This window comes from Seriola dumerili, unplaced genomic scaffold (genome assembly GCF_002260705.1).
Source record: "Seriola dumerili isolate Sdu_G_001 unplaced genomic scaffold, Sdu_1.0 BDQW01000050.1, whole genome shotgun sequence".
In the NCBI taxonomy this organism is placed as follows: Eukaryota; Metazoa; Chordata; class Actinopteri; order Carangiformes; family Carangidae; genus Seriola; species Seriola dumerili.
In genome coordinates this window covers 3,846,432-3,859,045 of record NW_019174305.1, presented here as the reverse complement: position 1 = coordinate 3,859,045, position 12,614 = coordinate 3,846,432, and the positions used below count along the sequence as shown (strand labels likewise).

The window sequence follows — 12,614 nt, the reverse complement described above, 5'->3', positions numbered from 1 at the left end:
CACGCACACACAGCATTCCCTCCACCCCCCATCCCCATCCTCTTGTCCATTAGGCCTGGTGTCTTTGTGTTTGCACATCGTCACTTCTTATTTCTGATCTCCCCCTTGCTCGCTTCCTGTCGTCTCTTACATCTCATTATCTCGGCGTGGTCTGTAACCTAATTCCACTGACAGCTCGGCTCGCTGGAGAGGAACCGACAGGCGCTGCCTGCCCCGCTGAAATTACCTCGAAATAACATTTCCCTTCGTGCCTTCCCTTTACTGATATTTCAAATTAGGAGGTCACAGGAGCAGGGTGCGCTTCAGTGGATGGACGGAAGCAGAGAGGAATCAAAGGAGCGGAAGATGACAAGACAGAAGCACACAAAGGAGCGGGCGGATGTCGAGCAGAAGGAAAAGATGGAGAGATAAGACAGTGAGAAGAGGAACAGAAGATGGAGAAACTGACAGGAGGAATTAGATTACCACAGTTGATAGATAGATGGGAGACAAGTTGTTGTTTCTGGTCCATCCTTTCCCTCATTAATGTGTTTGCTCTTTCATCTGCTGCCTCGGGGAACGCACTATAGGAAAATGAGATATCATGCTATCACTGCTAATGTAGTATACAAAGGTTTGAACTAATAAGGAGTGAAAGAGGTGAGATTCAGCACACAACAGCTACAGACTATAATACAGTAGACTCCCATTGAGATACTGCATGTAGACCTCATCAATAACTGCTATATCTATATCAGTACGATCAGCTGATCTGAGCTCTTCTGTGCAGAATATAGTAATGTTGCCAAAATCTTCTATCGAGTCACTGACAGCCTACCTTATTCTTTCTGTTTTACAGGTATTTGACACTCCAATTAAAAAAAAATCTTGAAATAAGTTGATTTCTTTTACAAATAGGTTGAAAATATTCTCACTGGAATGGCAGATTAATTTTAAGAATATAAAGTTTTTGCGACTCAATTCTAGACTGAAATTAGATAAGTTAGATAAGATGCAAGTTTGTAGTGTATATACATATAAATGGATCCTTACTAACGTTATATGCTTAATCTCGAAATGTTTCCTTATTTTCTAGATTTGTGTCATGGATTCAAGAAACCACAACAAATGCAGTGTGTTTGCTCCTTCTCTCTTCTTTATATCTTTGTAAACTGAACTTTTGGTCATTTAGAGATGCCACTGCGTGGACTCTGGGAAATTGTAAAAGGCATTTTACCCCTTTTTAAACATTTCATTAGTCCAAACAAATTATAGTTTTATTGGGAAAAAATTCCTTTGACTGAGCTTAGGTTTGTGGTTGGACAGCACACAGTGAAACTTCTCTCTTTGCCACTTTGTGTGACTTGGAAGGAGAACGCTGTGTGTTTATGAACAGTCCTACTGAAGCTTCCGTTTTTACCTTCCTGTCAGAGTGAAACCTAACACTGCACCAGAGCCCACTAGTTGGCTGTGATGATGTGTGGGGATAGAAAATATGGAAAAACTTGCTGACGACCTTCTGTCACTATAGGCAGCTGTGATTGTTTTTGTTTTTGTCTCACACTATTCATGTGTGTGTGGTGTGGTTGTGGCGTGTGTGTGTGTGTGTGGGGGTGGGTGTTAAGTATGTAAACGGTAAAGTATTTAACGGCTCTCTGCTCCTTAAAAGTCAACATACATTTATGTAGATGCGGATTTATTGCAGGTGCTCTGCATGAGTTTTACCTTTTTAAATTGTAACTCATAAGTACATCTGTTGTCCCTGCTCAGTAAAGAAAAAAAAAATAAAAAGAAAGAAAAGAAGACCCTCAAAATTAGAACAAGACAAGGTCAAGCCCTAGATATTTGGCTGGACCACTTCCCAATAAAGCTGCTGTTCTCATTTTACATGTTTTTCTGTGCTGCTGTCAGACAACGGAACCTAGTATGACAATAGTGACTGAGAATGTTTAAGCCAATATGTTGAACTCAGCACGTTATTTCCACACGAGCCATACTTCAAGACTGTGCTAGAACTAGTCTATAACGCAACGTTGATCCTGTACAAAGAAACACCAGCTTACACTGTAAGATTTTTGCGTCTCAATTTATCTTACCAACAGTGACTTAGCACAAGTCAAGCTTACATCTTCAAATCTCACAGTCAGTCAGCGAATTCACTGTTTATAGGGCTGGCCCAACTGTTGCAGGGTTCTTAGCCACTAAAATTGCGTCAGTGTTTTGGAACCTTGCAATACAAAATGATTAACAAACAGTGTTGTTTCATTAAACAGTACTAACTGGGTAGCAACTTACAAAGCCTTTATCAGCCGCACAACTGATCCTACCTGGCTCGTCATACTGTGCCTTAGCATGAAGCTGTTATTTGTTCGCTGGAAACCCTTTTCTCTGCCTCTACTCGACAACAGCTTTTTTTCTTTTTTTTGCCTTTTGTTCAACTTTTGGCTACTTTATCCGTTCGTCACTACAAATAACTCCAATGATTCGTTTGTTTTTTGTTTTCGTCCTTGTTGGCCTCCTCAATCGTTCATCAGTTTACTATGAGACGCAAGGGCCCATTCTGCAAAGAGGGCTGGACCGCGCCGGTGGGACCCCGGTTTGGTTATAGTCAACCGTCAGCAGAATAAAGAGTGCTGACATTAAGAGACTAACAGCGCACATCAAAACCACAGTTAAGTCGCAACAACACACACTGCAGTAAATACATAAGTTAGGGTAAATGTACACATGAAGCTCTACTCATATGTGCGCGAAGTGCGAGTCTGGTTTGTTCTTTATTTCCTCCAATTGGAACCCAATCTGAGCACATGAGTACAGTCATGAGGACTTTGGGTTTGGTGTGGGCAGCCAATGCCTGACTCACGAGTCTCCATTTACGTCGACTATGGTAGATGGGGATGTTGATCAGGAAAGAAATTAATGATCATACATTAAAGGTTGCCGTTGTTCAGAGACGTGACTGGGTTCTCATTGGCCCGAATCACATTCAATTACTTCATCCCCTTTTTGCCAAACAGAGGACTCTTGTCACATTGTCTGTGTGTCCATGTGTGTGTGTGTGTGTGTTTGTGTATTGTACTTTTCGATTTAAAGACTTATGGAGTGAGGACACTTTATCTGGTCCTCACATCTTCAAAGGGCTGTTTGAGGTTCAGGACGTGGTTTTAGGGTTAGGACTAGAGATTGAGGGTTAGGGTTAGGGGCATTTAGTTTTGCATTATGTGAACAAGGGTCCTCACAAAGACAGAAGTGTAAGCATGTCTACATGTGTCTGTGTGTGTCTGTGTGTGTACTTGAATATGCAGTAGCTGTGAGCTCAGGCCCCTCCTGCATAAATTCACTCGAGTGCCTTGGTTCACAGTGAAGCAAGACAGTGAGGAAACCAAATGTAATTTGGAGCGTGTCCCTTTTAACATAGCTGCCAGATCCAGCCCGGCTTCAAGGATGATTCCAGTTTATTACCGTGGTTTAGATAAAATGTCTTAACCCTCGACTGCATTTGTGTGTTACCCCATTAGATGTCTTTTTATTTGCTGTGCCGCTGCTGTGTTCCAAAATCTCAGCAATTAAAAGAGCACTCCACTGATGTAGCATTGTGCTGAACTCACAATAGACGTTTTCAAAAGAAGAAGAAAAAAAAAAAAAAAGGATTAAAAATTGACACAGCAGAGTGAGACACATTGTCTTTTGATTTCCACACATTCTCTGGCGCCCACAACTCGACTGCCAGCAGTTTGCTTGGAGATTCAGGTGTGTTATGCCAGTAGCGGCTTATGTCTCCTTAGCCGCTACTGTCATAGCACAACACACGCTCTGCAGGACCGGGCTACAGAGGTCTCACACCCCCCATTATTTCTTCTCTTTCAAACTTGGAGTCTTTAGCCCCAACTGAGGCTGACTCAAGTGACATCACTTATGTAAAATGACATCACTTGTGTCTAAGATTATCTGCCACTGCCGTTACTATAAATTGGCATGTAACTGTCGCCATGTGAAATATGGCTTGCTGTTATTGGATTAACCTGTTTTATCACAGACAAAAACAGGACGAAATGGACCACAAAACTAATTCTAAAAAAACAAAAAACAAGTTGCTGCTTAAAAAATTGCACTATTTGTAAAATGACCTTTAATTTGGTGAGTACATTGTTATCAAGACTGAAAGAGACAGTGGCAACAATGGCCAAAGCTTTAATAATAAAACTTTGTTGTAATACAATTGTCCTTTAAAGGTATTTGATCTTCTATAGCACAGCACGCCAAATCACATCTGAGTAAAAACAATAAAGAAATGAAAAAGCACAAATGTAATCCCCATTAAAACAATACAAATATCCAATCCACAAGCATCAATGCTCCATATCCATCAAGATATTATTTCACTGTCTCTGTTACAGGCACTGCCGACATCTATTAAGTGTGTGAATGTGTGAGTGTTTAAAAAAAATCTGAGAAATGAATGACACAGAAAATAACAGTAACAGCAACAACTCTGCAGAAGCATCTTCATTCTAGCTGTGTGTGTGTGTGTGTGTGTGTGTGTGTGTGTGTGTGTGTGTGCGTGCGTGCGTGCGTGTGTGTGTGTGTGTGTGTTGTTTTACTCCACTCATGGGGTCTGAACAGCAGGAGCCCATAATACTTGTGGGGCCTATGGTGCTTTGTAGGGACCAAAATGCTGGACCCCACAGGTTGAAATGGCTGTTTGAGGGTTCTGACTTGGTTTTAGGTTTTATCATTCAGTTGTGACGGTTAAGGTTAGGGTAAGGGGCTAGGGAATGCATTATGTCAATGATGAGTCCTCACAAGTAAGGGAGTGTGTGTGTGTGTGGGTGGGTGTGTGTGTGTGTTTCAGAATGTGCACAGTTCAATGAAGCATGGTGGCTAGCACTTCTTAATGTGAGACAAGAAAATGTTTCTTGGATAATCCAGCGGCACCTACAGCATAATAAACCTTTGTTTCATTACCACAGACTACTGCAGATAAACTGTGTGCATGTGTTGTACACACAGAAGAGTTTTACAAGTATTTCTAAGCATGGATGTGTGCATACTTTTATTTATCTCTATTGGATTCCTTTGGTCTAAATGCAGAGAGGAGCTGATGGAACAGTGAAGAAATGCTTCACTCCAGCAGACAGACTAAACATTCGAGAGGAAAAGGTCACAACAAAACAAGGCTCCTGCAAGAGTTTGCAGCCTCCCGGGGGAGCTGAAAGGAATTTTCTGTGGTGCCAAAATATTGCAAACCCATTGGCTGCGGTCTGGTACCATTTCACCATGGTGCTGCGACTGGTCTTCGAGGTTCCTAATACGTGACTGGAAATGTGTTTGTGAGTGTGTGTGCAAGTAAATTCTGTTTACTGCGTTCAGATTAAGATGTGAGCGACAAAAAAAAAAAAAAAAAAAAAAAGAAACCACCCGCTAAAAGCCATTATTGAGAAAACATGGCCTGTTCCACGCAGCCTTCTCGAATAACGAGTCAGCCAGATTGACATTTATGTCTTTCTGTGTTTTATGAATCTAATAATGTTGTGTTTGTGTGTGTGTCTGCGCTAACCCTCTCCAGTCCTGGAAGTGCCAAGATCCAAATCATCTCTGGTTCCATTCTGGGAGTCCAGGTATGTGGCCGGCACCCAGCCCTGCTCCTCTGCTGTGCTGACAAACCACTGCCCTGGAGAGAGAGAGAGAGAGAGAGAGAGAGAGAAGAAAACACAGAGAGATGAACATATTAATGCTGCTAACAAACATCAAGGCCTGAGGGACGGCAGTGAGCATCATTCCCATGTGGTGATTTACAGCAAACAATGGAAATTACCCGTCACTACTGCTAGTCTGTCAGCTGTAGCACAATGCACCATGACTGTAAATGAGCGTGCATTGGCACTACAGCACATTCAGCTTGTGTATAATACTGCATGCCAAATATGTTGGGCTTGTGTTGGGCTGCTGTCATCCCCAAGCTAAGTGGCTCCAAGTTTGCCAAATCAGCATTATGCAGTGTAAGAACCTACAAGCCTACAAACATGGTAGCAGCACTGTGAGGCTATGCTTAGGTACAATGGTATTTTGACTGAAAGGCTAATATCAGCATGGCAACAGACTCATGGTAATAATGTTAAGATGATTATGTTTAGCAGTTATATGTTTACCATGCTCATAATCTTGCCATAGTTTTGGTTTTACAAGGAAGTAGTTAGAGGATCAGCAGACCAGCAGACTTTCTCTCACCAGACAATTTATTTTGATGGGACCTAAAGGAAAAGTTGGGGGACCACCAAAGTTCTTAGGATTCATTGGGCCTCATGCAAGAACCACTCATACAAACAGATTCATTCTTAAATGATTTAGGAGAACTTTCCACATTCACCAATCTTCTCATATTTTAAACTTTCTCTTTGGGATGAACTCAATTTACAAGCGGTCCAGACCTTTTCGTAGGAGTCGTGCAATTAGTCAGCTGTTATCCAATCAAAAGTCTTTCACCAATGGATTGTATATTTCATTACTTTGGAGCAATTTTGAGTTTAAAAATTCTATATACTTCATAATTATGTTGACATTATCCTGTCCGAATGATATCAAGTTATTAATTTAAATTGGCTATTGATACTATTGTATAACAGTACAATATCTATATGAACATCTCAAACGATTTAAATTATGCACTAAATGAAAGTTAATTTGTCTCTGTATGTAAAAACATCAAAAGGAAGTGTAGAGCGTACCAGGCTGTATTTCTACAAATGTGTTAGAACTTTTTAGAGCTGCAACTCCGCGCAGACAGACACGCTGATCCAACCCTATTCCACCACATGTCCATGTGCTCGCCACAATTCCATTCCTGGCCACAGTAACTTCCCAGAGGAGACAGGAGACAGGAGACGGATCAGGTTTGTCCCAGTCTTCTGTAAATCATGTGCTCCCCTTGGCCCTCATCAGATTATCACCCAGGTACATCAAATTCCCAACAAGTACCCTAACCCTGGCACATGACACTTCCAGTCAACCCACAGAGCAGACATGAGCACACATACGAGTGTCAAACACACACCCGTGCTGTGGTCCAGCGCACCATTGGAGTTTTGAAGGCCAGGTAGATGTGCCTTGACACAGTTGGTGGCATGCCATATTATTTTAGCATGCTGTGTTCTGCATAATAGCATTTCTGCAGAGAGCATGCCATTCAAATACTTTATTATGACAAGATTTTATCGGCATTGGCATTATTTTTTGTGCCACACATAGTTTGAAAATATTTCAGCATCTCCTCCTGGTTTTTAAGGGCTTTGCATCAGACACCACACTTGTGTGCCTGGGAGACGACAGATGGTGCTGCCTATGGTGCAGAGTCTAATTGATCTTCTTCTGAATAATAGAAAATATTGAACACGATTGTTTGACAGTTCTTTCCGCATAACTTACATTTACATTTGGACAAAGGAGGTTTAAAAAAAAGTAGGAATGGGGGAGATTTTTAAGCTGTGTCCATTTTATACCCGTTGATAGTGTTAATGTGGTTGCCATTCAGTCAGGCCTGAGCAGGTTTATGCAAGTTGCTTTCCAGGGGAACATCCTCTGTTGCAATGCTTCTCATCGTGACATCATATTATGGCACATATTCTGTGGTCCATCTTTGTGATGCGGACTTCCCAATGACCACCTCCTGTTGCAATTATCTATATCGTTATTGCTGTGATGACACGTTCTTTTGAAGCCATTTTCAAATTGAACCATTTCTCCTTTAGTTGAGAGGCTGTACTACCATCAGGTGACACGGCATTAACAATACTTTTTTTTGCCATTCCTTGACTTCAACATGGTCCCTTAAATCCACCAATCCACATTTAAAGATTATCGACTTTCTGTTATGAATACATGGACTGACATATGGGCTTGGACACATGACATTATTGCGTGATATGCGTGGTATTTTTGGTGGCATTAAATATGCTAATTTATAATTCTCATGAACGCATGCTGAATTACTTAATCTTATTTATTTATTATTACTTATATGTGTAAACAGGATCATTTTAAAAGTTATCTGAAGTTAGGAGCTTTTACTGAATCAGAAATAGCACATTCGAACGAGCCCTGCGCACGAAAAAAGTAAGATAAATGTAAGATAAGAATATGAAAATGTTCTTGCATGAGACCCATTGTTTGAGAGTAAGGAATGTCTGGACAAACGGTTGTGCCATTCCTTTTCAGATGCATAGGATAATTCAAAGGATTGCAATTCATCCTGTAAAAAACTTTAAATGTACAAAGTTTTATGGCGATTCAATCAATAGTTTGCGAGATATTTCACTCCAAACCAAAACTGCAACCTCATGGAGGCGCTGGAGGAAAACACAAGAGATCACCAAGGTCATTAGGCTCCTTTCTCTGTGGAGCATGAATGTTTATTCAAAATTCCACTGCAATCGATCCAGTAGTCGCCAAGAAATTTCAGTCTGGTCCACATTTTCCCAGACTACCTATCCTTTGTTTCTTTTCCCCAAATCTGACTAATCTGACTTGTGTCTTTAGGGAGTCTCATGGAGCAGAAAGTCTTTCCGCTCAGCAATGAATCAAATGTCATGGTATAACATTACGTGGGTGTCCTGCATTTGCATTTAATTTTACTTGTGTCATCCATACCCTGACCAAAGTTGTAGAGATCGTACTTTGAGTTGGACTGATCAATGAGAAGTTTGTCGTCACATCTAGATCTACTTTTCTGTTACAGTATTCACTAAGCTGAGGAGTCACAAACAAGTAGCCAAAACCAAAAGAACAGGGAGAGGAGTCATTTGTCAGTCTTTAGCTAAGAGTGTGTTTCCGAAAGTCTGAGGCCAGTATTGCCTTTGTAGTGTTTGGGCTCATATCTATAGGTCTAAACAAGCTGAGCATGCCACTTCTTTTAAAATGGGGAGATGGTGGCTTCATTAGTGTAGCTGCTGCAGCGTCTGGCCACAACCCACTGCATGAGACATTCTTCCAATATATACAGTACTGTACGGTAATATATACACCTGGCATGACAGCTGGCTCTGTCTGAGGCAGCAGTGAGATTATGTATCACTGCATTTTTCTTATTACCATGGAAAACTGATAAAAGACATATTTTCTATTTACAACAACAGTGTGGAAGAATACCTTTGCCAGGGCACTGCAGCACCACAAAAGTAAGTAGAGCAATACCTTGTTTGTGGGCATTTCTGATAGAAGTTGCTGTAAGGTATATGTTTGATATATACACCCTGAACTTCACCACTAGAAAGAACAGTATATATATATATATATATATATATATATAAAAAAGAAGAATAGAGATCAACAGAAAAGTCAAGCAAAAGTGGCAACAAACCCTTTTTTTTTTCTTTCTCAGAATGACTCCAGCAGTTAGGTCATCCAATGTATTTATGGTCGTATGGCTCAGCTCTCTAATGTGGTTGGAGAGGCCTGTGTGAATCAACACATCACGCCCTTTTTATTATTACCCGGCAAGACACCAATCACATTAACACGTATTATGAATGATGTGGAAAATATGCCTGAAACTTTGAGCTGTATCATAGGGAAAGAAACGGTAATGGGAACAAGGGGAAGTGTATTCCTACTGTACTAAACAGCCACAGTGTAACCAATTATAGCATAGCCCCAGAGAGCCTGAAGTTTGACTGGAACAGAGAACATGCATTATTTTTAAATCAATGGAATTAACAGTACAATCCAGTCCAGCTTTAATAATACACTTCCCTCTGCTTCAAGTTATTGTGGTTATTTAATGATAACTGCATTTTTTGGATCACTACTTACATATTTCACATTTTTAGCACTGGAAGTCATGATTTTTTGAAGTAATGATAATTTGATTATAGTCATGATCTATTTTCTTATCAATTTTTAACCATAAACTCTATCACTCAAAGTTCACTTACTAGCTTTTTCCAGAACTTTCAGCCGCATTTCTTTTTCAGCAGATAGATTTTTCTCAATTGTGCTGCAAACTTGCAACTAAGCAAATTCCATGAGCTGAGGAAGACCATGAGATGCGACTGAAAGCTTGTTTGTGGAAAAATTAAATTCTTAATTTCTTTCAAGTTAATCCCATTGATACCAGAATTAGATTTATTTCAATGACCTGCCCATGAACCCTCTTCTTACAGGTAGTTTACAGGTAATGTGAACATAGTTTAGGAACATGTGTAGCTCACCAAGTAGTGACTATATACAAAACAACAAATACACTAACAGGCATTCAAATATTACTGTGTTGACACTCAACAGACCACAGGAGAGGAGCCAGCACAGCCCCCTGTATGTGGCCTCCTCCCTCCTTATACCTATATAAGCAGAGAGAGGCCTGAGGCACCCTGACTGTGACAGCTTATGTGCAGCACATAAATACACCTTCTTCCAACACACACACATAATCAGACTGAAACACTCTCTCCCCTGGATTTCTCCACAGTGGGTCATGTCTCACTGTCAGCACAGGAGTTAATTCAACCTGAGGGCCTTACAGACACATGGGGTTATGCACAGTAGCCGCAGTGTAGCTCCTCCAGCCTGAGCTTCCTCACTGTTACACTACCTTTCTGTGCACTGTCAGCACTCGCCCGCGGGGCTGCTTTCTGACTCCTGCAGAGATGTCACGGTGCAGTCTGGCTACAGGAGAGGTCAGTGCAGTTCATTTTGGACCCTTCAGGATCAATTTAGGATCCTGTTTTTCCTCGACTGGTGGAGGTAGTGGTTTCATAAATAATTGTATTTGACACCTGAATAGTTAAATAATGATAATTAAATCTTACACCATAGCTCCTGATTTAAGAAGCCTGGTGTTCAGTAGTGTTCAGTCTTATAAACGTGGGCATCTAGGGGACTTTTATTTTGGCGGCTTCTCTGCTGCGTAAAAGTTAGAAAAGTGGGCTGTAACCAGATAACAGCTTTAAACTGTGAATTTAACTATGTGAATGTATTTTATGTGTTTCTATGTGAAATGTTGAAGCAGCTTTTCAGGCTTTTAGTGGAGAGTTTGTGTTTTTTCATTCCTGAAGGTTTTCATTTATTTTCTGCTTTGCTGCAGTATAAAAGGTCTGCCTAGCAGTAAGAATAGCTCAGTCCATATGAAACACATTAGGGGCTTTCATAGACTGATTCATTGCAACTACTCAAAAAGCTAAAGAAGAATTGGAGCCACCTGTACAGAGGAGAGCACGGTCTCTTCACAGAGACAAACGCAGGAACTCTTCCTCTCTTTAGCCCACCTGGCACACGGTGGAAAAACAGAATAATAAATCTCCTGTGCTGATGACTGTTCGCTATCAACAGTGGCAAGTGTGCGCCCCCCCCCCCATGCTGCTGGATACCTCATCTTAAAGCTGATGGGAATTTGTGTGTTTGCATAGACAGAGAAAAGAAGGCGGATCCTAACAACAATCCTAATGACTCACATGTAAAATCTGATCAATCATTAGCAGGAGAGCACAAGAGGAGACGATAACAATAGCCTTGAAGACATCAACAGACAGCAACTTCAAATTTTGCAGAATCCTAATGTGGTGGGAGTTATATGGTCTGATAATTTGGAGACAGGCAACGATCATACTCCACCATGCCGAAATTCTAAATCAGGAATGATGTGATTTCATCTGTTTGTGCTGGTTAAGATCACAGCTGCAGCACTGTCCACAATGAACACATTGTAGAAAGTTTTGATTGATGCCAGAATTATGAAAGCTGCAGAAGTCCAAATGTGAGGAATTATAAGCATGAAAGACTTTCCTCAGACCACTTAATAATAGAAATTGTTTTAGTTCCTGAAGTTGTTCTTGACTGAAGAAAGACAGACTGCACGATTCTCTTTAGCTGTACTGCTGATTAAAGCTGACGTCAGAATGAAAGATTATTCACATGTTTTCAAGTGTTTGGGGAGAAAGAAAACTGCATGTGTGAAGAAAAATGAACAATATCATTTGGCCATCTCCAGACTGGCAGACTTTTAGTTTTCTGTCTTCTACACACACACACACACACACCAAGATAAAACATCCCAAAGGCCTAAAACAATCAAGCAGCCTTTCTATCAAACGAGAGGCTGCAGAAAACATCATGTGCACACATGGTAGTGCGAGGCAAGGTTTTGACAAGACCCAGTTCCCCTATAAATCCAGCTCTGGACAAAGTGGGCACAGTAAATGTGTACCAGAAAGACTGCCCCCCCCCCTCCCCCCCCCCGAAATATACACATATACAGAAGGTAGAATAGACTGGAGACAGGGGGGGGTAAGAAAAACTAAATGGAGATGCAGATGTTGGTACAAGAGATAGAATGAGACAGATAAAAAAAGCAGCCACTCTCACTGTAATAGCCAGTTGGCAGCGAGGCAGACCTGGGCCCTGCCTGAGAGAAGTGGGCTGACCATCATGTGTGAGAAGCCTGTAGACAGATTACAGTTTTCACAGAAAATCTGTCCCGTAGGAGGAGATCTGGGCCAGAGATTGGCAGCCAGATGGAGAAAAATTACTCACAGTCAATTAAAGCAAAGCATAACTTGGCTCGCCATATGTTTGGAATGATGCATAAACTGACAAAGTGAAGTTCAGCAAGGGTGTGGTAGGCCCAAAAGGGCAAATGTGCTCACTTG

At 41.1% G+C, this 12,614-nt stretch overlaps 1 protein-coding gene across 1 annotated transcript in view; it reads right to left on the bottom strand.

Annotated features, from left to right (window-relative positions):
• The window catches only part of LOC111217917 (SH3 and PX domain-containing protein 2A-like), a 116,335-nt gene that overhangs the window by 22,714 nt on the left and 81,007 nt on the right, over window positions 1-12,614 (bottom strand). Inside the window, exon 9 of the mRNA XM_022739948.1 lies at window positions 5,537-5,650. Within this exon, the coding sequence (XP_022595669.1) occupies window positions 5,537-5,650 (114 nt within the window). The remainder of the gene's footprint in view (window positions 1-5,536; window positions 5,651-12,614) is intronic.